General features: G+C 36.7%; 2 protein-coding genes across 2 annotated transcripts in view; one reads left to right on the forward strand and one right to left on the reverse strand.

The window, feature by feature from the left end:
- Positions 1 to 3,330: 3,330 nt before the first annotated feature.
- ERMN (ermin) lies at positions 3,331 to 10,571 on the forward strand. Its single transcript, XM_032755665.2, has 3 exons — positions 3,331 to 3,819; positions 4,463 to 4,555; positions 7,432 to 10,571. Exons 1-3 carry the CDS (start codon positions 3,579 to 3,581, stop codon positions 7,950 to 7,952), a joined length of 855 nt encoding a protein of 284 aa, XP_032611556.1. The 5' UTR covers positions 3,331 to 3,578; the 3' UTR covers positions 7,953 to 10,571.
- A 135-nt stretch (positions 10,572 to 10,706) lies between these two features.
- GALNT5 (polypeptide N-acetylgalactosaminyltransferase 5) overlaps positions 10,707 to 27,579 on the reverse strand; it is a 66,903-nt gene continuing 50,030 nt past the window's right edge. The window contains exons 8-10 of the mRNA XM_032753391.2: positions 23,340 to 23,420; positions 20,469 to 20,630; positions 10,707 to 17,998 (exon numbers count right to left, since the gene is read on the reverse strand). Coding sequence (XP_032609282.1) covers positions 17,858 to 17,998; positions 20,469 to 20,630; positions 23,340 to 23,420 — 384 coding nt within the window. The 3' untranslated portion in view covers positions 10,707 to 17,857. The remainder of the gene's footprint in view (positions 17,999 to 20,468; positions 20,631 to 23,339; positions 23,421 to 27,579) is intronic.

Raw genomic sequence — 27,579 nt, forward strand, 5'->3', positions numbered from 1 at the left:
TTAAATGTATTTCTTGTTTTTATTCAGTGCTCTGTGACCATCTCTTAGCCATAACATTAGCTTGTGGCTTGGCTTTTCACATATGATTAAGATTAAAGATTAAGATTTTATGAGTTTTGCCCAAATCCTGATTCTGGACCTAAGATAGCCTTAACATTAAGCATTTGGTATTGGACAAATGGGATGTGAATATTTACATAATTTTATTTTGATTCTTTATATTCTTATATGAAAATCTTTTCATTATCTTTTTTGGCTTTAGATTTAATAACGGTTACATTTGTACAATGTCCTTTAGCATTAAGAATAATAACTAGGGGCCAGGTGTGGTGGCTTATGCCTGTAATCCCAGCACTTTGGGAGGCCAAGGCAGGCGGATCACCTGAGGCCAGGAGTTGGAGACCAGCCTGACCAACATGGAGAAACCCCCCTGCTACTAAAAATACAAAAATTGTGGCGCATGCCTGTAATCCCAGCTACTCAGGAGGCTGAGGCAGGAGAATCTCTTGAACCTGGGAGGCAGAGGTTGCAGTGAGCCGAGATTGTGCCACTGTACTCCAGCCTAGGTGACAAGAGAGAAATTCTTCTAAGGAAAAAGCCACAAGATCCAGTAAACTACATAAAATAAAACAGTCATGTTTCATACAGTGAACATTCTGCAATTGTATTTGAAGTAAGGATGATAGTGCAAATTCTAACAGACTTTCTAAGTTATAGGTTGTTACAAATAATGGGGGACAACTTACCTCTTTATGAACAAAATCGCCTATGTTTTATCTAGTAGTTAGATAGACTCATCTTGTTGCTAAATGTGTCTCATGTTGCCGTCTACTTGTAGGAAAAAATAATACACGTTACAAACCATTTACCCGAACTCCATTATTCCCTAGGGCAGCATAAAAGCATGTTTTTTAAATAAATGTAAACACATGGTTAGCCAAGGATGACAGAACTCTGGATCATTTCTCTATCTTTCCAAATCTGAAATAATTTTAAGGCCATAAAAAATGTCAGAGCATGGTTTTAGAAAGAAGGCAATCCAAAAATAAAGACACGAATTCCCATAAAAGCTAGGCTATAGGTATGAGGTACCTGTTGCCATGGGGTCATAGAAATCTAGGTGTAGGAGAGACAATGAATCTGAACTCTCTCAGCTTTGCTATGTCCCTGGATTGAGGTACTTGGCAGCCCCGAGGGAACGGAGTGGTTGGAGGCGTGTCCTTTGGAGCTAATGTATTTCTATACTTCTGTGTTTATTGCGGGGTATTTGGTTGAATTAGTGCCACTTCCTGCCCTAAGGATCTCACAATCTAGTATGTCCCCGTTTGTTCCTAAGCTTGGTCTTAGTTTCTGCATCCTCCCATATGATTCCACTCGGTATTTTCTCAACAGTAAGCTTGTAGTTGAATTTCTTGGGAGGACACTTCCGGAACACGATCCTCAGCAGCTGTAGTGTGTCTCTGGGGCAGGTCTTGAGACTGCCTTAGGCTCTCTGCTGCCCTCTCCTGGCCACAACTGTCTCTACTGCCAAGGTGCTAATGCCGAACCCTGTGGGATCTCTGGCCCAAGGAAACATCTGCACACAGGCCAGGGATGGCGCTTAGCTTCATCTGTGCTGCAAACTCTCATCAGTAGGCTTGCTGGCTCTGTGACCTTACTAGCTGAGCTCCTTAATCTCTCTGCACTTCATTTTTCTAGTCTATAAAATGGAGATAACAACAGCACCTACCTCAGCAGACTGTTATGAAGATTAAGTGTATTACTATTTATGAGTCAATTAGGACAGTAGCTTGCACATAATAAGTGTGATATGAGTGTTTGTTAAAACAGTTAAACAATCAAACAAACATAGAATTAGTGTGCTGACTAGAGAACAGCTGGAGGAAGAACGAAGGAGGGAGATCTAGGATCTATTAGAGATGTCTTCCAAGGACAAGGGAGAGGGGATTATACAAGAGTGAGGTGTTGTCCCTGATATAGACCCGAATGGGCTCAGCCCTAGACACAGTTTTAAAGGTGATATGCTTACTACAACTCTTCAATACCTATTCTTCTTCTCTTTAAAAATGATCTGAAATTTATTCTCTTGGGGATAAAATTTATTATATATATTATATATAATATATAATTCTTGTTATGTATGTATATATATAATTATTTGTGTGTGTGTATATATATATATAAATAATTATTTTTATTGCGTGCTCCTATTTCAAGCCAGATGCTAAGTGCTGGGGACACATGTAAGCAAGTTAAAATGGCCCCTGGCTAGATGAAGCTTAGATTGTAGTTGGTGAAACAGACATTACAGAGATAATTGTGCAGTTGCTTCTTTAGTTACAACCATGAAGAATACTCTGAAGGGCAAAGACAATGTGTAACAGAGTCCTGTCCTAATCCTGTGGGTTAGAGATAGTGTAGTTAAAGAGATGATATTTAAGCTTAAAAACAGAACTTAGGGAAGCTGGTTAGCCCAGGGGCTTGGGCTTGAGGAAGAGAAGGGCATTTCACATAGGAGCTGTGTGGGCAAAGGCTATGGAACCATTTTGTAGTATGAGAAATCCAAAAAAGAAAAAGACTTAAAAAGGAAGGGGTGGTCAGTAGCAGTCATTTAACATAATCACCTGTTTCTCCCAAGGGCAGATTGCATTGGTCCTCTACATTTTACCAGCATTGTGTAATATCAGTACGGAATAGAGAGGATTGTAATTCTGATTAGGGGAGGAGAAAACTTCATGGCGGTAATTTTATTAGGGTTTTAAAAGATCGGTTGGGCTTCAGCGGCCTTAGACTAGAGGATAAGAAGTTATAGACTAAGTAAATTACTCTGAAATTATAAAACTTTTGGTATTAGCAAGTTGGTAGAATTTTTTTCATAGGTCCCTTCTCCAGCCTGCTGAAAGCACACCATGAAATCTGCCGCCAGAAGCATTTACAGTAAAGTTGTCCTGTTTATAGGTTTTTTTGATAAGCTGTTTTATTTTTTAATAAATAAGAAACAATGCCATTGTCCTTTACAAAATAGCTGAGGTTTTACTTGAACAAAATCTGTTTGGAAATGTTAAGCTGGTTACACAGAACTAATATGCCTCAAGGTGGTCATTCTCTCTGGATTAAAGCTGTGGGACAATTGTGGCTCCTGTTACAGGGAAAATTACAATGGGCCATTATGAAAAGGGACAAAAATCTCTGTTCCCAGAGGGGGACTGACAAGCTGAAAGTCCCTCTCTACATGCCAACACAAAAGCCTGATTGCTTCAGATTGTTTGTTTATGTAAATCAAAGGGATGCCTTTAACTCTGCCAGGGGACTGGCAAGCAACAAAGAAGGTGGTGATTGGCTGGATTCTTGCTCATGGCTCCCGGCAGATCTGACAAATCCTCTTGCTTTTGCTCTAATCTCTGTCTGGATACTTTTAGGAAAAGAACCTTGTTATGATGTACTAAAGTGAATAATTTGTGCTCTTAGAGTAGGGGTTGGAACTATAGGACTTGAAGGCAAGAGCAGGTATCTTATCAAGGATCTACTCACTCAGTTTCCCTAAAGCTCTCTCTCCAGATCGGATTCAACTGCACATCATGACAGATGCTCCAGCTACATTTACCCGGGCTGAGTGTAATGGGGATAAACCACCTGAAAATGGTCAACAACCAATCACTAAAATCAGTGAGGAATTGACTGATGTGGACAGCCCCCTGCCACACTACAGAGTAGGACCCAGTCTGGAAGGTGCACCCACCAAAGGAAGCCAGGAGGAAAGAAGAAAATTACAAGGGAACATGCTGCTCAACTCATCCATGGAGGAGAAAATTCTAAAAGGTAAAGTGTTTCCCTTCTTAATTTTCTTGTTTTGACTTATAAATTTACCCTGGATTTTTTTGATAAACTGTTATTGGAATGAGCTGGACACCCCAAAAATGTAGCCCTTTATTCTACTACGCATAGTATAAGGACTAAACCTCTGACTCTGGTGAAATCCAGGCTGGTCTATTTGACAGCTGTGACCCCAGACAACTTTCTGTCTCCCGAAGCCTGAGTTTTTTCACTAGAAGAAGGCAGAATAATAATAATACCTACAAGTGTAGGGTAAGTATTGGCTAAATATTAACTACTGTTATTTATTATTATTATGGACAGCCCTATATTATTTGAACGAAGAGAGTTCAAAATTTTAAAATTTCCTTCTAAATATAACTGAAGTTCTCTGAATTTATGGTTCTGTATCTTATAGATATATGTATATCTTATATAAATATTAAAGGAGAGATTACCAATCAATAAAGTGATCATTACGTAAACAAATTGAATTGATAAAGAATGAATCTGAAGAGTCAAATGGTAATTTTTAGTGATCAGATTTAAAATTAAAGACATCTACCTAGAGTTTAAATTGATAACTTATTAACTGTTGAACAATAAATATTTTAAATGTTAAAATACTGATTTCATATTTCTTTTCTAGAAAACCCAGAAGAGAAACTCTTTATTGTTCATAAGGCTATCACAGATCTTTCTCTGCAAGAAACTAGTGCTGATGAAATGACATTCAGAGAAGGTAACAAGAACTACAGTTTTGTACACAGAAATTGTTTGACTGAATATGGATGACAGTTTTTCCATGAAATGTTGCATGAGTGTGTTGTTGACAAAGCAATCCAGGCAATGACTTCAAATTTTCAAAGCTGCTGTAGGCAGATAAGAGAGTCTTAACTTATCTGTGGGTTCCACCTTATAAAGCATTCCAGACTGTTCAAGGCTGAGGCTGCATGGATTGGCATAGCTGATTGGCATACCAACGTGATGTCTATCTTTTAAGTTAGTCCACTGAGTCAACCCTACTTTTTGATTTGGTGTGTCCAAATCTGTGTGTGCACCTTGTTTCAAAAGTGTGTCTTTCTTAAAAGTCTACAATTAACATACAGTTTTGTTTTTTTTTTTCTTTTTGAGACGGAGTTTCACTCTTATTGCCCAGGCTGGAGTGCAATGGTGCAATCCCGGCTCACCGTAACCTCCGCCTCCCGGGTTCAAGTGATTCTCCTGCCTCAGCTTCCTGAGTAACTGGGATTACAGGTGCCCGCCACCACACCCAGCTATTCTGAGTGTGTGTGTGTGTGTGTGTGTGTGTGTGTATTTTTAGTAGAGACGGAGTTTCACCATGTTGGCCAGGCTGGACTTGAACTCCTGACCTCAGTTGATCCAACCGCCTCGGCCTCCCAAAGTGCTGGGGTTACAGGCATGAGCCACTGCGCCCGGCCAACATACAGTTTAAAGTAATCTCATGAAATGATTTACTTTGTAGGCCTCTAATGTAAGTACAAAATTGTTAACTATTTGATGTCAAAGAAAGACAGGGTGATAGTTAGTTTTAATTGTATTCTTTAAGAAAATGGAAGAATAAAAGGAACATTGATGTGATTATGTTAAATTTTAAATAAACTTAATAGACTAAGAGACACAAAATCCTTTAGATTTTTCTAAGACACCTACATTTAAACAGTTTCCAAATAAAGTGTAGGATAAAATCTATTAATTAATCATTTCTTTCCTCTCTTGCAGCCATACACATCTTATGTCAAATTGAAGTCAGCTTGCTAAACCTAACCAATTTAGCTTTGTTAGGACTTTAACAGGCAAAATATTGAAGAGAGTATTGGCTGAAATATTAGAACATCACATAAAATAGTAGATGTCGAGGACAGGAATGTGATTGGCTATTTCCTACATCTGCTCCCTTTGCCTGAACACCTCTCATACTATGTCTGCTTAGCAATGTATCAACACTTAAGGAACTATGTAGCAAGCAATAGCCAATGTCAAGCTGTCACATTACCAGAGATAATTTGTAAGACTTAAGACTCCACAATATGAACTAAATAACCTCTTTGCCCTAATTTTTCTGCTTCCAATGTAACAAGCTCTCAGAGGCAGAATCTCAACCTTCTGTCATCTAGAGCCCCTTTCAAATGTTTGATCAGGAGTCTATTGCAGATAACAGTTGTCTAGATCTTTCATTTTCATCAAATGGAGAATGAAAGCTGGCTGTAGTTTTCAGCTTGATGGTCTTCCTGGTTAAGTTTTCCCTCAATGAATCCTTTCCTCTTTGATGGAGTATGTTTTTCCTCCAGAATAGAGGCACAGATTTTGGTGTCTTTTATCTTCACAGTGGCAACAGCTATAAAATCTTCAAAAAGAATGTTACTGGATTAAAACATATAAAGATGCTAAAAATATTGAGGAAAAACTATAATTTAAATTCAAGGAATAATTTTGTATGTCACAATCTCATGGCTGAGTCATGAATATAAACAAAATATCACTTACTTTGGTTCTTGTGGAAAACAAAATAAAACAAAACAAAGCATAAGATTATGGCAAACATTCTAATGTGTATTTATGGATAATATTAGGAACATTGGCAGGACACTAGGGCCTGATAGCAGTTGTGTGTAACAAATTAGGGTGATCACCCATCTTTACTTCTGTCTCTGTAAGTTTACTATGTATTCCCTAGAGTGAGAAAAGAACAAAAAAATAAAAAGAGAACTAAACACTTTGGATGAAAATGGACTTGTGAACATCTTTCAGAGAGAGTAGAATATTGTGGAGGAGAAAGACAAAGAGGAACATTGCCTCTCGCCTTACTTATAGACTCATGGTGTCAAAAGAAAATGGTGAACTCGGGCCTGACAAGGGGTGTAACCCAGACAGATTTCTGAGTTGTGTACACCACAGACTGAAACTTCCCACAGAAGCCTTGCAGGGGTGAAGGCTCAGAGAACAACCTCAGCTTCCTCATAATTAATTCTTACCATGTTCAATAAATATTGTTGAGGGTATGCTGGTATGATCTAGCTGTTTGAAAAGTGACCAGACATGGACAGTCATCATTTTCAGTATTGGAAACGAGGATTTTTTTCTTTCCGAAATATTTTTCTAATTTTCCTTGAGGTGTGAGTGTGTGTGTGTGTGTTTGTGCGTGTGTGTGTGTATGTGTGAGAAAGAGATAAGTCCAAACATTTCATTTTACATGTGCACATATCCAGTTGTGACTGGCTAGACAAGAATTTTTTTTTTTTAAGTGTGTCTCAGGGAATACCAGTCTCACTAAATACGGTAGTCCACAACAGAGTTCCATAGACAAATGAAGTTAGGTTGTTGACTTTCTTACAGATTTACAATACTCATTAGCATTTCAAAGGCTTGTAAAAAGTCTGAAGATGCTTATTTAACTGTATTTAATTCAGTGTTTTCGAAATTAATTTGGCTGTGTAGCCTATTTGTGCAAAACGTATTGGTAAACCACAGAATCATATCCCATAAAACACGTGTTGGGAAGTGATTAGCAAGAAAAATTATTTGGAGAATAACAGACTAATAGCTGGGTATTTTGGAATCTCTACACATCTCAACTACCAATTGATTTTGCTACAGGGCGTCAGTGGGAGAAGATTCCTCTGAGTGGCAGTAACCAGGAAATAAGAAGACAGAAGGAGAGGATTGCTGAGCAACCTCTCGAAGACGAAGAAGATGAGGACAGGAAGAACAAAGGTCACCAGGCAGCTGAAATTGAATGGCTGGGATTTCGAAAACCTAGCCAAGCTGACATGTTACATTCTAAACATGATGAGGAGCAGAAGGTTTGGGATGAAGAAATTGATGATGATGATGATAATAATTGCAATGATGATGAAGATGAAGTTCGAGTGATAGAATTTAAGAAAAAACATGAAGAGTTTTCTCAATTTAAAGAGGAAGGTGATGCAAGTGAGGACTCCCCACTGAGCAGTGCCAGTTCCCAAGCTGTGACACCTGATGAGCAGCCAACCTTAGGGAAGAAGAGTGATATCTCCAGAAATGCTTATTCCAGATACAATACAATATCCTATCGGAAAATCAGAAAGGGAAATACCAAGCAAAGAATTGATGAATTCGAGTCTATGATGCATTTATAAACTAACTGGAACTGAGAAATTCTCATGCCCACTAAAGGAAAAGCTAATTCTATTGTCCCAGGGTGCATATTTCTATGCCTTATTTGAGTTATCACTTGGAGGGAGGTGGAAGTTGACTCTCTTTTTCACTGTAGAATAATGTGGAAATAACCCTAGATAAAATTCAGTCTGATAACCTCAAATCAAAAAACTTTAAATAAATTCTTGGGCGTTTGTCTTTTAAAACTTCACTAATATAGCATTGTGTGATAAGAACTAAGCAGTCAGTCCCCTGGGGGAATCTGGCATAATTTGGCTATAAATGTAGCAATGCTTGGAAAGGTAGTCATCAAATGAGACTATTTGAGGGGACTATTTGAAATGATTCCGGTATTTCTTTCGGTATCTTTCTTCCTGTACATTGGAGTGATGGAAAGTCTGGTATTAAAACCTGTCTTACTTTTAAACTTGGTTTTACAGACTCTGGCAATAAGCCTTCCAAAATTCCACGCCTTTTCTATTATCACCAAACAATATTTTAAGTGGCTTTTGTTGGCATCTACAGAGAAAAAATTCTATAGCCCTCCTTCCTAGGTGTTACCATTCACTGAATCTTCTCACAGAGGGAGATGAGCAATTGTCAGTCAGGATAATTCTGTTTGCTAAATGTTGCCTTTATGCTTTCAAACTGAATTAAACCCATTGTGAGGTTGACACTGGGCGGGGCTAGAAGATTGGTGGGCAGCAGACTAAAGAGTTATGTTGGATAGTTTTATTTCTGTGGCTGAAAATAAAATCTTGTCTAGCACAGTTAAAGTCATTAAAAATAAAAATGACAGCTTTAGCACAATTTTAAGAAAATGCCCCTCTCTATTACCACATTTTCTCTTATTAACAGTATCTCAGAATAATTTTCTTTCCTTAGAAACCTGAGACAACGCTAGTCATAACTGTACTAGTTACTATGAAAATGGAAATAATTATCTTAGAATATTTTCAAAGTAGAGCGTGAGCATGTATTTTTAGTGAGAGAGCTCTGATAGTTGTTGGGAATATATAATTTACTGGACCTCAGCCCAAATCAAGATGCTTAAAATTGTACTTGCGGAGCTTCACTCAAACCAATGTGTCAAATAACGTATTGAATATTTATGAAAAGAGAGACTATATTTATATTCTTAGATAGTTTGTTCCACAATTTTTCATTTCATGCTTCCATATATATTACCCTGAACTTTCTATCACCACAGATAAAGATTTTGTTTTGCCCTGCAAATAAAAAGACAATTCCTTATTGTCTGACTGTAATACAGTCTTCATTGTACTATTCAACCCTTTGTTTATTTCTTTTTCATTTTGTTAAAAACTCCGGGTTAGTCCTCTTAGATGACTGCTTATTTATGTGTAACATAAATCCCACATATTCTAATGACAACTTCTTTAATCCTTCTGGGTCATATATCATATTTCCATAGTATCACATACTATTATTTAGTTGTTTACAAGACTCCAATTTGAATTCAGGATTACAGTACTCTTTTATTCTTTCAAACAGATAACATAAAAGTTCTGTTACCCTCATTCTATATAACCTATAGATTTCATGTGTTACGATGTCCGTTTCCAGAATAAAGTGAGGGAAATCAGGTCTTTATTGATAAAGTTAGGGAGAAGATTGATGCAATAGGACAATTTCCAGTTTAATTTAGATCCTCTAATCTTTCTACATGGACAACCTGTTTTCTTTTCTGGGTTACTGATAACCCCTACAATTTTTGACTTAACTTCAAAACACAGTGTTGTGTTATCTATCACATAACAGGACCGTGATTTTAACCTACCATCAAGAGCCTGTATTTTCAGTTATTCCAACAGAGATGATGGATTCCTGTAGAACTAGAGGTGGGTGACCTATGGTTATGTGGCACGACAAAGTAGCTCTTAAGGGACTCTAATATATGCTAACGCTGGTCCTCTTAGCTCTGTGCTCTCACCAGATAATGAATGAACTATGAAAGATTTAGTCAACAGAAACTATTTTAAGGTATGTTTAGTTGGTAAATGCTTCATGTTCATGGATGACACGATGTTTTTGCAAAAAAACCCTGAAACTATTCTTTGGCATTGGTGTCCATGGCCCTATACCGCCATCTTACATGAAAGCCACAGAGTTGAAAGCCGCAGAGTTAAGTGACCTCAGGTAACATAATGGTGATGGTTGGCTATTTGAGTCTTTGTAATCTAGGAAAGACAAAGGTCTGATTCAGATTGCGTGGGGGATTTTTAACATATTTGAAACTCAGGGAGAACATGATTAAGAACACAAACTGGTAGCTACACATGAAGGTTTACTTGAGCTTTTGTAATTCAAAGTTCAGGGGTGGTAAGGACTCTGGTACCAGGGAAGAGGGAGAATTAATTTATTGTGCAAATGCTGGTATTTCTTACATGACTTTTTGTTTTCCTTTGTTGCTAGATGAACAGAAACGAATAATAGCTCTATTTCTCTGCCAATATAAAACCTACCTTTCATATAATGCTACATTGAAGGCACAGAATTTGCTAGCATCTCTCTCTCCCCATACCTACCAATCTATCCACAATTTAAATAAAGAACTGCTGTGTCTGACTTACTTTCAATAAAAGTTTGTGTCATTATTTCTGGTTTCTAGACTTTATTTTCTTTAGCTGCCTTTTAAACTTTAGAAAGAATCCTTGTATATCAGCAGCTCCTAAGATAATGAATGCCTCTTCAGAAATCAAGAGAACACTTTATTTTAATTCATTTGCATTATTTATTTCAAAAAGGTCTTAAAATGATTGTATATAAAATTGTAAAAAGGATTTCTGGTAGGTAGACATGTAATATACATGAAAAATTTTTATTATTTTTTAAGGAACTGAGATACTGTTTAAGATGCATCTTAACATGAACAACTTGAAAAAATCTCTGTAATCATCAAAGTAATACATTTAAACTATGCTGACATTTTCATAGTAATTGTTTCTGCATATTTACATGAGATAGTACTTTTGGCACATTTTCAAATGGAGAATGGACATTTAAGTTTTTCAATGTGATAGGGAAAACATTTAAAATAAGTAATAATAGAAAATTATAGAGAAGGATAAAGCACCAGAGTATAATAAAGAAGAAATATGTTTGACAGTATGAGAAAGGCAACCACTTCTCTTAAAACTTGAACTTTCATCACTCTAAAAAACAATAGGATTGTAAAATGCAATGTCAAAAACTATATTTGCCAATATTGAAATATCAGACAGAAACACACCACAACGAATGTGGGTTTCTGATAACCTCTACAATATTCTACTTAACTTCAAAACTCAGTATTGTTTAAAGACAATGAAAATGTGTATATAGTTCACGAAGAACATGAGATAACTGAGCCAGACAATCAATACAAACACAATGACATGGGTAGTAGTAAGCAGCTGAACTCACTCATGAGTTCATGGCAAACTACAAAATCAAATGATGATCTCTAGTAGCTAACTGCCAGCACAGGAGAATTTTGGAAATGAATTTAGAAAGTAATTTGGATGTTTACCTAGAATTTAAAGTTACATACTTGATTCCTTCTTTATAATAACTTCAGTTGATCAGATGCAGAAAAAAAGTACTTAAAAATGTTTAATTCCAACATCCTTTATACTCCACAGTTTTAGTTTTATTCTCCCCTTAGCAAATGTTTTCAGGCAATCCTTAACACAATTCACTTAATCTTTGGCTTCTCTTGTTTTTAAGCCAATATGTATAAAACTAGCAAATTTGGGGTAGTTGTTTGAAGCAGAAGACATATGTGTAATCTTCAACTAAATAACAAGCACCCTGATAATTAAGAACTTGATTACTCCTTCAAGTTTGGAAAATGGTATCCAGAATGTAAGTTCACTTGAGATACTTTTGTGCAGAAGGCCAGATGCAGACAAAGCTATACACCTGAAAGAGTTAAAAATATCCAAAAACATTTTATTTTCTTTATGTTGTGAGTAGAAACTCTTGATATTTCTTTCTTCCAGATCAAAGCATCAAAAAATATATAGATACATATATATATATATACACATACAGTATATTTTCAAAAATTGCTATGTTTTTGAATGGTCACCTAAAAATCTATTCATGCTATGAAAAATTTTAATTTAACATCTAATATAAAGGGTTTATTATATAGATACTTATGACCAATATCCTTAAACTGGTAAATATCTGTCAATCAATAATAAAAGAGAAAGCTCTTGTTTTCGAAGAAATTATTTATTACTTATTTGATGGCGACTCATTATTAGAAACAGCATATTAGAAGTTGCTGTATTTGCTGGAAAATGAGAATTTTCCCTTGTGTTTTGTTTGTGTTTTTACAAAGCAAAGATTCACATAACTTGCAAAGGGACTCTAATTGAAATGATAACTATTGTTCCATTAGGTTGAAAACAGAGGCATTAAATCTGTTTAGTGTGATGTTATTTTTTTTCTTTCTTTGAGATACAGACACCACCAACACCTGAAATACCACCCATTAAGCCTCATTAGGGATATATAATACTTTATATGGCTTATTCAAAACTGTCAAAAAATAAATATTTTGTACAATATCTCTGGTTAATTTTTTTTTCTAATTGTAAGGCATTTTGTCTTGTAGCAACTATTTAGTAACCCATGCAAAAGTTGTTGCAAAAGCACAGTAGTGACAATCTACACAATGAGTAGAAATAAAAAGTCATGGTTTGTGTTTTAAAGGACTCTAACTTTTTAACTTTTTATATCTGTTCAAGATGAGCAATCTGCTAGCTTTAGATTAAAGGTTGGAGGGATCAAGAGTTGGTAATATTAATACAGGAGTCATTAAAAATTTATTTTAGGCCATTAGAAAGGGTAAAATAGTTCTCGGTGGATTTTTCCTTTAATAAAAAGCAGCCCCCAAGCCATTTATTTTCTAACAAAAAGCAGCCTGAAAAGTCAAGTTGCAAGTATAGATATGCAAGCTAGAGGCTCGCATATGTAAAGCTAGCAGCTGTACCTGGAAGCCAGGCACATTCAATATGGCGATTCCTGCTCCCTTCTCCTTGTCACCAGGTGTGCGGGTGTCATGGCGCCGGTGAAGTGAAGCCACGTGTGCAAATGTCATGGTGACAGCCAGGTACAAGCTGTATTTGCATAATAAAAGGTTAGGGTGGGAGGGCCAGTCTTTTCACTGGCTATGTAAGTACTACACCTGGTTAAACCAATCCCCAGGCCCTATGTAAATCAATCACCGCCTCCTCAAGCCTCTGTATGAAATCAATCAAATCTTGCCCCAAACCCGGAAAACCCTCTCTTGAGCAACTGGCTTTCTCAACATGAGGAAGCTTTCTCGCTCTCTTCTTTATCTATTAAAGTTTCCACTCCTAAACCCACTCCTCATGTGTGTCTGTGCCCTGAATTCTTTCTTGGCGTGAGACAATGAACCATGGATATTTCCCCAGAAAATGGAGCTTTTTCAGTATTATTCACAGAGAAAGAATCCTCCACATGTCCACTTCTTTCTTTCACATTTGGTCCAGGAGATGAAAAAGAATAGGTTCTGCATGAAGTCAAAGAGATAGATCACACCAAAACGTGTGAGGGTAGCCATGTTTATACCTACACATCAATTGGTTACCACAGAGAGAGAGACCTTGCTTCTTTTTTCTGTTTATACAACATCCAAAAGAGGCCAAAGAAGTTTAATTCAATCTCATGTCAATACTGTGGCATCAGTAATCTGAGACCAAGAAACTTTTAAATGCACCCACCTGAGATGACAGCCCTATGTAAAGTAGAAAATTAATTATATAGCAGCATGGTATAGTGAGAAATTTTTTTTTGAGCCAGATAAAATGGAAGCTGGGCTTTATCTCTTACTTGTGGGATGACCTTGGGCAATTTACCAAATTCCTCATCTGTAGATAGGAGTTATCCTTCTTGTTCATATAACAGGGAGAATGAGAGTCATTTCATGAGTTGTACCCATCAGTGAGATGGGACACATACAGCGCCTACACAAATAGTACCTACACATACTCAATGATAATTAGTTCCTTTCTTTTTTCCCATCACCCACTGTCATTTTTTTGTTTTTCATCCAAGATTTTCGGGCTTTCTTCTGAGGTAAAAATTATTATTATTATTTTTTGAGATGGAGTCTTGCTCTGTTGTCTAGGCTGGAGTGCAGTGGTGCAATCTCGGCTCACTGCAACCTCCATCTCCCGGGTACAAGCAATTCTCCTGCCTCAGCCTCCCAAGTAGTTGGGATTACAGGCACCCACCACCATGCCCAGCTAATTTTTGTATTTTTAGTAGAGACGGGGTTTCACCATGTTGCCCAGGCTGGTCTTGAACTCCTGACCTCATGATCCACCCACCTTGGCCTCCTAAAGTGCTAGGATTACAGGTGTGAGCCACTGCACCTGGCTGGTAAAATTTTTTTCTTGTATTCTGAATATAGGAATTCAATCAGAGATGTTAAAATAAAGAAAGATGGTACTCTGGCATGTTTCAACCTCATTCTATTGCATGAGTGCCTGCTAGAAATAATTACAAGCCATTCATGAAATCAAGGTTGGTTGGGAATATTGGACTCCTATACACTGTAAATGGTATCTTTGCCCCTCTGCAATCCCAAACTAATACTAGAAGCAAGGTGTTTTAATATCTAAAAGAATGTTTCCAAGTTAGTGTGGTGAAGCTAATAATACATCGTGATCATGGCACATGGTGGTTTGCTGTGAATGACAGCTGAGGGGATGTCAGCAATCAGTATTAAGCAAATTTGATGCTGGTGATGAAACACGGTTTTACCAACAGCTGTGTCAGCTTACATGCGAGTAGGGCAGAAGCGCCGGGTAACTGTTGAAAAGGAGAAAGAAATTGTGCAAACTGAAGTCTCAGAAGCACTTAGATGGCTTGGTAAGTTGGTTAGTGCTGTCAAATATTATCAAGACCACCCTCGTATTCAAGGTAACAAGATGCATAGACTTTTTTTTTTTTTTTTTTTTTTTTAAAGAAAAGGCAATGACCTAAGCTAATCCAGGGAAAAATCTGTAGCTCCTATAACACAGCCTCCTACTGAAGAATTCAGTGCTGATTAGGACGTGTCTCATCCAAAGGTTTATCACTAGAAGTACCAGAAGACTGAGTAGCATGTATACCTTTATTCTAATCTCCTGAAAAAATTTAGAAGGCTATGCTTAAGAAAATGTTGGTAGTAGATTTAATAATAAATCAATACACTCAAGTTTAGGCCCATATAGATTCCCAACTAGTGATCAGTTCCTTGCTTCTTAGAGTAACTGAGCAAATATATGATAAAAGCAATGTATAAAATTCTATCCAAGAACAAATTTGTGATGTTTGAAAACAGTCCTTTGTTACATTGACAATATAGATTTAACTATAGCTTTATATAATAAGTTTGTCAAGGTAAAGTCAGAAAGGATATGAACTGAGAGGACTGCAGAAGTTTCTGTTAAGGAAAAAAATCCAACTTCCTTTAGCTGATATACCCAAAGATAAGTGTATTCAAAACACAATTCATTTTTTTTTTTTTCAGAACAGAGTTGACTTCTTTGTGAAACTATTTTTGGATAAAAAGAGAGCCTATATACCCGGGGGAAAAAACCTCTCAGCATTTTTTAGTTACATGAAGAATTACATGAGGCACCTAGCATATTCAGTTTGTCAGTAACTCAATTAGTCTTTTGACAACTGACTTGCCTCCCCCTACCCGCCTTGCCCCATATGGCTCTGTTTTGAAAAGAATTACAGGCATGCATCATTTAATAACACAAATACATTCTGAGAAATGTGTCATTAGGCAATTTCATCATTGTGTGAACATCAGAGTGTACTTACACAAACCTAGATGGTGTAGGTAGCCTACTACACACCTAGGCTATATGGAATCCCTGTTGCTCCTAGGTTACAAACTTGTGCATGTTACTGTATTGAACACTGTAGGCTATTGTAACATCATGGTGAGTATTTGTGTATCTAAACATATCTAAACATAGAAAAGCACAGTAAAGATACCATATTTTTAATATAATCTTTTGGGACCAATGTCAAATATGTGGTTCATTGTTGACTAAAACATCATTATGTGTCATATAACTGTATCTCATTTTCTAGTCATTCTCTTACTCATCTGCAGTTTTCAATTATTTGAAGAAAACATCTTAAATATGTTACAAATGTGCAGAAACAGTTCTTTTTCCCATTCTTAGTTATAGTTCTGCTTTTATGTAACTCATTGGGAGTTAAAATTAAATGTTAAACTAGGAGTCAGAATGAAAGATACCTAGTTTCACAATCAGCTCAACTGAACAAAGGTTTAAATTTAAAAAAAGAAAAAACATATTGACAAGAATATATTATGGTTGTCCTCCAGGGACCCAATCCCAGCAAAGAAATTTGTGTATCTCTTTCTAAGGAATTCTGTGAAGCAGATTTCTTCAGGACAGCGACCTGAGGCAATAGAATGAGCCCTGTCTCTGGAAGCCTGAATTCTAATCTTGATTCTTTAACTAACTTGCCTGGGTTTTTAAGATTTTTAGGTAATTTATCCTCTCAGCATCAGTTTTCTTACCAAAATGAATGCAAAGGCTATCCTGATTTCTAGGGCATCTTCTGGTATGCCAAAGTATTGGTATGCTTAAGATTAGACGCTTTATTTGGATGAAATCGGTATTTAATTTTTCCCAAATTTGTCAGTGTTTTCACTGGGTTCACACTGAGGGCTTTACTCTTTTTTCCTTCATAGAGATACTAGATCCCCTTCTTTCTTTGGCCGAGTCCAAGGGAATTTTTTCTTAACTCTCTTCCTAAGACTTGTTTACCTCATTCCTTTCCCCTTTCATGATGTTTCCTTCACTTTATTTTCCCTTTGAAATATTTTAGAACCCATTTTTAGCGTATTTCATCCCAGTGAATGCTACTATATCTAAAGTAGTATTTTATTATTTTTATATAAAAGAAACTTTCAGCAGCTTTATTTCTGCTTTACTCATTTCAACTCCTCTTACTTGGCCCTGCACTAGAGTGCATTCAATGCTTAAATGCATTTTTGGTTACTACAGTGTGTTATAATCCAGCCTTTTTTCATTGCCTTTAAAAAAAAATCCACATGAATCTAGGAAGCTATTGGTATCACAAATCTTTAAAATTGTAGTTTTAAAAGCACAAAATGAGCTGAAACAGTGTTCATACCTAGAATTAAATAAGCATTTGAAGGCCTCTTCTTCCTCACTTAATTTTTTTTCCACTGATTCAGATTGGGAAAAACCATTATGTAATTTAGATCAAAATGCTGCCATCAAGCAGGGTTACCAGCAGTAGATCAATACTATTTCAAACTGCTAGGTAAGCATGCATGTAGTCTGGAGGGATTTCACAAACGTGATAGCTGTGGGCATCTGAGGTCTTCTAGCCATAAGAACTCAAGAAATTTTTATTTGATGAAAAAATACCCAAATAAAGGACTAAGTTAGGTTCTCATTGATCATTCCTACTTGTGGGCCAGAAGAGCTGATTATTATCAAACATAGTCATTGGGAATATCCTTATGCTTTCTCAAGTCCTTCTGTCTTCATTTCTGGTTACCTGTTAGCTTTCACAGGGACATTTGCAGGATGAGGTCTGGCACAGGGTGGAAAGCAGGCAATTCAAAAGGCCACCCAGTTCTGAAGAAGGACTTCAGTCCAATGTTGGACTGTTTTCCTGAGTTATCTTTTGGTATTCCAAATATTGTGATTTATAAAAAATCTTCCATTCAAATGCTATTAAAATTGAAAATTTAAACTACCGCTGAGAAATATAGTTACCAAGTTCAGTGTTATTTTCACAGTATTTAATAGGTTTACTGTACAAAAACATCAGTTACACTTCAGGCTTCATAATATTTTTCAAATTTCCACTTTTGATGTGGCTTCACTGGGTCACAGGCAGCTACTTTCAGGATCTTTTGAGAAAAATTTCCTTCCAAGCATAATAATTGCTGATTGTTTTCAAAAACAATGTGATTCACCTGGAGAGAAAGAAGAGCTGGGAATGAGCCACAGGCTGAATTTGATAACTGCAATATAAAGAAATGAAAACCAATTAAAAAAAGTGACAGGCAGTTATATTTTTGATTTTTAAGAATTCTTCTGAACTAAATTATTAACATAAACACAGACTTTGAAAAGTATTAAATTTGTCTCTGTCTCAGACTAAGTAATCATCCTCCACCAAACTATAAGACTTAAGTCCTCAGGAGGCAAAAGAAAAATTTTTTGATGATATGGCTGAGAACTATACTCTTTAAAGAGAAAACGTTACAGACGACATTTATTGGATTTGATAGATGGTAACTACTTCATTGATGGTAAAGAAAAAATACATACTGTAACAAAAAGTTAATTAATTTTTAAAGTAGGTGTCTTTGTGAGTTTGGATTACAAAATTCTGGAAGTGAGGTATTTTATTTATGAGCTCCTTACCATAATCTCTGACAATTCATAATAACTGATGTCCAAAATCCAGATTAGGAAAAAGTCAACAGCATTAAAGAAAGTTACATTATTGCTTAATATTTAGTGAATATCCTAGAAATGGTAGATGAATTAGAACTTACTAATGGCTTATATATTTTTTCATCTATAAATCTTCTCAATTACTTATGACTATGACAAAGACAATCTTAATTACACATGTTGTTTTTAAACTTTAAAAACTTATCAAACAGGGGTGACTTTCATAATATTTATTTTAAAGATTGCTCCTACAAAAGTATTGTCACCCTTGCAGGATTCTGGAAATATGATGCTTGAGTATTGTCAAGGATTTGTAAAGAAGTCTCATTTTATACTTCTCTTGTTGTTTAAGACTTACATGTACTGGGGGACCTAGGAGGTAGAGCATGACAACTACTGAAAAACTGAAAAAAGAAGAAAGCTGATCACCAAGCTACTCATCTCCAGGACATTTGGTAACATCAAAAGGGAAACCCAAGACAGAAGGCAGCTGTGTAAAATGTTCCAAAGTACAAACAAGGTAGGGAAAAGGCTTTCTAATTTTTGCTATCTTAACTAAATTTCCTCCTTTACCAAATCAGCTTACTGCTTAAGAGAAACTGCTATGCTTGAACTCTTTCCCAAGATTCAATTCTGGAGGTGAAGAATGTGTTTTAGTTCTCGTTCTTATTCATATTCTCTCCATCTCACTCTCTCTGTTTCTCCTTACCCCATCCCCCCTTTCTCCTTCCCTCCTTCCTGACTTTGGCACAGGGAGAAGGTAAGATGTAAGTTATTCACTACACTGCATGTTTATGGATTTCCTAACACTATGCAAAATAAAATTAGCAGCATATATGCTAATAATTCCTAATCTTGCTGAATAACTCAATAATAACCATTATTACTAAAGAGAAAAAACTGTCTAGAAAGAATTGAAATACAACAGAGAAGATCTAATGGGAGAAAGTTTGGAGAATACATTACTCAGGCCCCAGTTTTGGCTCTGCAGGAAGAAAAATACTGAGAAGAGAATAGTCATTGGCTGTGTTGTTAAAAGGAACGGAGGCACCTCAAGGAAGCAAAGGTGCTTACTTTTGGGATAGCCCTGGGCAAACTGAGAGTCTCCAAATACCCAAATATTTACTGTAGACAGTAGATTTGGTGGCTACCTGCTAGAGAGATGGTAGAAAATTTAAGAAGGCAATTCTGAGACTATTCTCGCCCACCCCAAGCTCCTACACTTGGGGCTTATGACTCCGTATTCTGTTAAAATGTAATTGGGAAAAATGGAGAGGACTTTGAGAATGAATACAGTAGACCGGGAATGTTCTGGTAAATAGAACAACTGGACCTTCAGAAAAGTAGCCCTGATCCAGTAACATCTTCTGATTTCTGTGGTATAAATACTCCCAATATGGCCAGTTTCAAGCTACCAATGTGGTATGATTGAATGCAAAGTTGGCAAGGGTGCACACAAGCGGCTCCAGTGAGCTGGTGAGAGCTGGCTCCAGCAGACCCTTAGAGGCCCTGGTCTCTGGGTATCACAGGGGATGAGAAGAGTCTCCTTCTATGGAAAGGGGGCAGAATGAGGAACCAGATTCACTCTAAAGTGCAGGACTTGTAGGAGACATGCTGCTTCCTGTGTTCCCCATATCCTCTCCTTATAAGCATTTCTGATGACCAGTGGGGACCAATTCTAGCCTTTAAGCCTGACTTTTGGTGTTGTTGATTGACTGAAGCAAATGACAGCAATGTAACTGGAAGAACTTGGTGACTTCTATTTAGATAACTCATTTGAAATAAATTTTGAAAAAGGAAAAAAAAAAGGACTTGTCAACTTTCAAAAGATACCCATGCATCTCTGTGAGTGAACTTTTACATAATCCCATTGTCACAAACACACAAAACTTCTGACTGAGGAAGCTGACAATGAGAATTTTATGTCCTATTTGATCAAAAGTCAAATTTGTGGTAAAGAGGAGGTGCCAATCTCTTGCTTACCAGTTCTGGATGAAAGACTGATGTTGATTTATGCAGCCATTTTAGCCCCTTGTTTCTATCATCACAAGGGTGCAGCCTTACAGCTCCTTTATCAGGGATGGGGGCTATACACCATTCTCCACATTTAATAAGTCTTAACCAGGTGTAATTAAATTGTTGAAGCTATGGGGGAAATGAATAAAGAGGTCACTTCAGGCAGCAAACACAGGCAGGGGCTTTGTCAAACATTTTTGTTAGCAACAGTTAAGAATATAGAAGCTATGATCTGACATTTTATATTCTAGTCCTGGTATTATCATTTGTAATTCTGATAGTATGGGCATATTATTTACCCTGTCTAATATTATTTGTCTAATTTTTAAGTTGGATAGCGATTGTATCTATCTCAGAGGGTTGGGGTAATGACTATCAAGTGTTTAGCACATAATAAGCCTTCAATAAATGTTAGTTACTATAATAAAAATTATTCAGTGCAATTAATTCTGTCTGCATATGGATGTCATGTTAGTGTTCTGAAGCCCGACAAGCCAGGTGCTTAAAGAATTGGAATGTTCAGTCTACCACATGATTAAGGTTCTAAGCCACGGGTGGCTACAGGGAGATAGCAGTCACAGTCCTAAATTTCTTGGGTGGAGATTTTATGCTTCCTTGTCTAAAACTATCATAAAGGCTTTGTCTGATTGTAGGAAAGGTAGAAGTCTTTCTTTGCTACTAGCGTGAGGAATCATCAGGTTGCTACCAGGCTGGCATCCCTCAGTTCATAGAAAATGCTCTTGGAGAAGTTGCCAGTGTCTAAAATAAATACCAATTCAGGTAATGAAACCATGTTTTTAATCCTGAAACATTTTTCTTCAGTTGTTTACACCCTAGTATTGTCTACCTGGTCAATTTACTCTAATGCTGTGGGTCTGTGGGAAATTTATTGTTTTGTACTAATATAAACATATTTGAAAAAAATAGGCTTCTGGTAAAATCTATCTAAATGCCTTTCCCTAATGAATCATTTGTATTGTAAGTGAAGTTTAACTTTGATTATCAGGTTAGATCGAAGTCATTGTGTTGGACCTTGCCATTGGAAGGGTGGTCCTTGGACCAACATCCGCATCACCCGGGAGCTAGTTAGAAGTGCTGAGTCTCAGCCACATCACGGACCTACTGATTCAGAATCTGCAGTGTAACAAACTCCCCAGGTGATTTACATGAACATTAACATGTAGGAAACATGGAAGTATGGCATAATATAAGGAAGTTATGTGCTACTAAGAGAAGCTAGACATTACCTTGAAAAAAAACCTTTCAACTGCTTTAAAGGTTAATAACTAAGGAGACTTTTTAGGTGAGGTAAGGGATAGAGCTTGATAATTCAATCTAAGGGTCTTATTCCTTTTGAGCCTTTTTGGATGAATGTTGTAGTCACTGGCTTGGTATTAAGCCTCATGAATTCTGCCGAAAATGAGTTAACTTCCTCCACATTTCTTTACTTTTTATTACCCAAGCAAACCACAAGAGGCAGAAGCTAAAAAATGAGCAACGAGACTAAAAGGGAGCTGGGGCTTTGTGGAAGGCAAAGGCTGCATAATTTATACTTTTGCCTCTCAGCATCCAATTGAGAAAGACTCAATGGTCATCAAGAATAGAACTTGGGTTTTCAGATAAAATGCTGGTTACTCTGGCACAAAAACTCCCTGCAATGCATTATTTAACACTTCCCTTTCATATAATGTGAAATAATTGTGGTTTTGTTTTTATAATTTACGACTTTATTTCCTCTTTGTTAGTAAGTGAAAGTTATTTCTTTTGATGGGTTTTAACACTTCTTCACTTGCCTTTGACTCCTTTCTTTCCTAATTAAAAAAGAGTGGCCTTGGCTTCAGGTTTACAATTCATAGCTAAATATAGCAACAGAGATACCTTTTCTTCTAGTAGCAGCTTTGAGTTAAGAGGTAGAGATGGGATGCACCAAAAAATATAAACAGTATCTTGAAGTCAAAGCAAAGATGTAAGACTTGACAAGCCTAGATTACCATTGCAAAATAATCTCTGTACCAAAGAACAATCTGCAATTTCGGGAACTGATTTCTATTCATGAATCCATTTTCCTCTGAGTCCTATTTGCCACTCAAACCAATAACTGTTTCCACAAACACAGAACTGTCAAGGAATGTATGATAGAGAGGGAAGTGTAATCACTCAGAGCTCACCTCCAGCACTGTGGAAGGAGTCTCTATTCCCTGCTTCCCGGCCTGACTCCCTCTACTAACCATTTCACTCTGAGTTTGGGGAGTTTTCCTATAGGAGTTTCTACCATTGATCATGGATTTGGTTATTTCCATTCCTCCCTTAAAATGTGGGAAAATGAGGGGAAAGAGGAATGGAATCAGACAATAAGACTGCTTCCTTAGAGTGATTATTTAGAAATATGTTGTCTCTTTAGTATCTTTATCTATGTTATGCATTTCTTACACTTTTATCTTTATTATTATTACAGCAAACATTTACAGAGCAGTAAGCATTAGGTATTGTTCTACACGCTTCATATGTATTACCTAACTTCAGCCTCACACCAGTTCTAAAAGTAGGCATGATTATCACTACCATTTACCCAAAGGTTAAGGAATCTGCAGAAGTTAACATGCTTTTGCAAGTGATGGTGCCAGGACTGGATTCATTCTGGACCCAGTGAGTTGACTGCAGGACCCACACCTTTATTCCTTTAGTCACTGTCTTTGTGTTTAGTGGTGGACTCTCTTATTACAAAGAAATTTAGAAAATTATTTTTCTGTTGGGCAAAGATGAATTTCTCAATTGAGCAATGAATGTGTCATACCCTGCACCTACAGCTACCATGAGATAGAAAACAGTTTAGCATACCTCTTTGCTCCCATCACAGTCTTCCAGAATGACTGTAGTGTTTTCAATGGAAATGCATTTACCCAAAGCCACATTAATAAGCTAAGAAGCAAAATACGAAACAGGAATTACAAAATATTTCAAAGTAGAACAAGACATTCAGACACATTTAGAAAATACAGAATATAAAACTATAATAAGGTTAAAAGATAGTTAATAGCTTAGCAATACTTAGCACTATCCAGTTTTATTGGTTGCTATCTCTAACAGAGACATAATATAATCTTGTAATAGTACAGCTTCAATCTGTTAATTTTGGCCTGTGATCAGCCATAGAGCCAACACACAGAAGCTTTTAATTAACCCTTGCCTGGAATGCTAAATAACAAATGAGCAAAGGTGGCAAGAAAAGTAGTTATTTTCTTGTCTTAAGTTTATCTAATGCATATACTAAAAGTCAATGCCCCTATAAGAGTTATGAGCTACGTTCCCTGACTGACCCCTTCAAGCCTTTTGACTGCCTAAGCACTGAATCATAGATAAATTGAGTCCTTCAAATAACAGCAGATTCCAGCTGATTCCCTGTCAGAATCTTCTTAATGACTCAAGCGAGCTACAATTCATTATAGGAAAGTCACGAAAGCTAATACAGAGCCAAGCATAAAGGCATTTTCTGGCAGGCCCCCAGGTTTTTAATGGATTTACAGGGTCAAATATGGAGGTAGCTTTCTTTAAGTCACCATTTAATGCAGAAAAATGTTGATTTCCTTTCCCCCTTTGACATCCTGGGCAGGGCTAACAAGATGATGGGTTAACAGTGCAACTTAGGGTTTTCAGATTTCTAGAACAGCTGTGCAGAGCCGAATCTATATGACATGTCCTGGGAAAGCCTCCTGAGCTGGGAGGAGCTGAAGTCTTTGTCGCCAGGGACACTATTTGTGACCTTCCTGTTCTATGATGCCTAACAAAGAGCTCTAACTCAGGGTGCTGCACTGATGCAGGCTGGATGCTCACAGAATTGCCAGACTTCATAAAAGGGGGCTCAGTACATTGGTTCTCAATTTTACATGCTTAGCTTAGTGGACAAGAAAGTAAGGGACATCTTCAGGGAACAGAATACGTGGAAAAAATTAAAGGCTACAGGGAAACTTGCAAAGGTTGGCAAGAAAGACTTGTTCCCTCATATGGATGGAAGAAAAACAGAGGCATGGGTAAGCCAAAAAGCTGGAATTCAGGTCTTCCACATAACAGTGGAAAAATAGATCTTCAGTTGAATGCTGCACTAGGAAAAACAATTTGCCCATTAGCACAGAGAGAAAACAAGGAAGCTGGATTCTCCCTGAGAATCTGAAACTTTACAACAGCCTTCATTTGGATTTGAGATGAGTATTTACACCACCTGCCTTGGATAGGAACCATCACAGACTTTCAAGGCATAGAAACAAACATTAAAAATAGTACCAGGTTGATAATTACTTCTGAGGTGCCTGGCACAGGCAGAAACAAAGCAACGATGGAAGGATGGCATCTCTATCAAAAATCCTCAGAGAAAGCTCTATTCACAATTTAAAATGACAAATATGGGAGGAGACAGCTTGCTGTTAGTAAATGTGGGCATCACAAGGCACAGAAGGATTCAATGCCCCCCAGTCCCACCCCCGAACTTCAGAGAGGAAGGTGAATAGAAAGACATGAAGGTAGAATAATCTTGGGGCTTAAAGGAAGGAAAGCATGCTGCAGTTGCTCTCTGTACTGAAGCAGAGATAAATATTATGTAAGCTCCTGTATTTGTGGATCTTGCAGAAATATTTTATCTTCAAACAAATTTGGAAAATTCTGGTTTCCACAGAGCTGAACAGGTGGTTCTACTCCAGAACTTCTCAAAATCTTCAGGGTGTTAATGTTCAGCTTGCTGTCAGAATGTTGTACAAATGTTTCTCAAATGTGCTTGACCATGGAACCCTGAGACAGCACAAGTAACATTGGTCAGGACAGTGTTTGGGAACCCCCTGTTTAACTGATATTTGTGTTTATTTTGTATAATCCCTCCAAGAACCGAAAAGCATTGGAAGGAAAGATAAAACTTTTCTGTCCCTTACATGTCCTTTCCTCATTTGACCTGAAGATTTTTTTTTTCCTTTTTCTTAGAAATTACTGAGGAAACTATTTAATTGCGGTTTTTGCCATGGAAGGTATTTTACGCCAACCTAATACTTTTCTTCATATAGACATCGTCTCTGAAGTGCTTTGGAATTGTTATTCTTCATTTCATTATTAGTTGTTTTCAGAATTTTCCTTTTTATTTAAAAATAATTGATCCATGTTTTTACTGTAAACCATTTTAATCTTTAAAAAAATAGGCAGTGTATGACTTTTAAATTATCCATGTTGTATTATTTCATTTTCCAATTTAGGAAGTAGACATTCCGCAAAATTTATGACAGAATTGTTAAACATTAGGCTATTTGCCAGCGGTTTAATCCAGTGTAAAAATACATTATTGGTGAGATTCTTTTATTAGCTTCAAATATTGTTGTTTCAATAAGAAAACATTTCTTCTTATTACAAAAAACCAAAACTTTCACTGGATTTAAATTCTTGCATGTGGAGGTTGAAAAAAGGCTAGACTGTTTGCCAGCAGTTTAATCCAGTGTAAAAATACATTATTGGTGAGATTATTAGCTTCAAATGTTGTCGATTCAATAAGAAAATATTTGTTCTTATTACAAAACACGAAACTTTCACTGGATTTCAATTCCATAGTGGAGGTTGAAAGATGGGAAACGAAGCAAGTAACAAAAAGAAGTTGTGGAGTTGATTTTCTTGGAACTTTCCAAGATTGTCTCTCTAAAATAATGACCTACTTAATTTGTTGTAAATTACCTGGAGAAAGGTCCTAATTTTTTAAAAATGGTAATAACGCTCCCTGCTGGTTTGCTTCAGAAGGGAGCAAACTACATCTTCACTGAAATTTGTTTAAGGAAGGCAACAAAGGAAAATAGAAGGAATTTATTAAAATCACTTTTTAAAATACTTGCTGCATTTTGATATACTATAGCGGAGGCATCAGCAGAAGGCTGTTTCATTAGGAGAGCTCTCCAGAAATTTCGTAGGAACTCACTAATGTTAGCCCAACAGTGGAGCCAAAAGGTAGTTTTCTAGTGCCCTCTGGTGGTTAAAGCTTAGTATTACTCTCACTGAGATTCTGTGTTGTTGGAATGGGAAAAATTAGAATAGTGGAAATTCCTTCTTTTTTTTTCTGCTCAGCGGTTAAAATTAAAAATTGTAAATTTATTTTACAGTTATATTTGACATGTTGTTATTTGGACCGTGTATATAAATCCAAAATGTCTGATAAGTTACCAGGTTGAGCCACCTAAAGTAGCTGCCATTCTATTTGGACCCATAAAAATGGCAATTTTATAATACAGTGCATTACCTAAAAACAGGTCACATATACTTATTTATCAGTTGAATTTTGTAAAAAACAGAACCATTTTAAAGACTAGTTTCCTGTCTTTCATCGCTTTCCTAGATTTCTCGAATACTTTCAAGGGGGTATATTATAATAAGTTTTTGCTGTCAGGAGATTTTCCAGACAGTTCTCTAGAAGAACTGAAAAAATTTGGCCTAAAAGGGCAGGATAACTAATGGTCACATTTTTAAAGAATTTCTTGGATGAAGAAAAAGGAAGCTGAAATAAAACAAAAACACTGGGGATAGTTATAAGTCAAATTAAATTAGAAATAAAAGATTAGAAATAAGCATGACTGGCTAAGAACCCCAGCTGAAGGCTTGACTAATCATATTTAAACCCACGTCTTACCATCCTCTTCAAATGCAGCTTCACTCCTAGAAGGGGTTTGAAATGGGGCTTTCCCCCAGCTTCTCCTCTTCCTTGATGTTTTCTTAGCCTTGTACTCTGGCCACCTTATCTGGCTTAGCTTCTTCCCTTTGGATGCCATCCTTCATGCCCTGGAATGTTATCTGCTATTCTCTGCTATTTTCTGTTATTTTAAGTCCCTCTTTGAAATCTTTACAAATCCTAATTAAATCTTATCACCCCCTTGCTTAACTCTGCTCAATAACTTCCCACTACTTTCAGAAGAAAGAAGGAAGCAAGGAAGGAAATAAGGAAAGAAAGAAAGAAAATCCTTACTTTGCTTACAGGGACCTGTGTGATCTGGCTCCTTCCTTCCTCTTCACCTTCATCTGACACCATTCTTCCCTCCTTCACACCCTGACAACGACATTCATCTTC

Source organism: Hylobates moloch, unplaced genomic scaffold, assembly GCF_009828535.3.
Source record: "Hylobates moloch isolate HMO894 unplaced genomic scaffold, HMol_V3 SCAFFOLD_1, whole genome shotgun sequence".
In the NCBI taxonomy this organism is placed as follows: domain Eukaryota; kingdom Metazoa; phylum Chordata; class Mammalia; order Primates; family Hylobatidae; genus Hylobates; species Hylobates moloch.

Coding starts and splice junctions, on each gene's coding strand:
- ERMN (XM_032755665.2), top strand. CDS start 3,579: ATGACAGATGCTCCAGCTACATTTACCCGGGCTGAGTGTAATGGGGAT. Junction 3,820..4,462: donor GGAGGAGAAAATTCTAAAAG/GTAAAGTGTTTC, acceptor TTTCTTTTCTAG/AAAACCCAGAAGAGAAACTC. Junction 4,556..7,431: donor TGAAATGACATTCAGAGAAG/GTAACAAGAACT, acceptor ATTTTGCTACAG/GGCGTCAGTGGGAGAAGATT.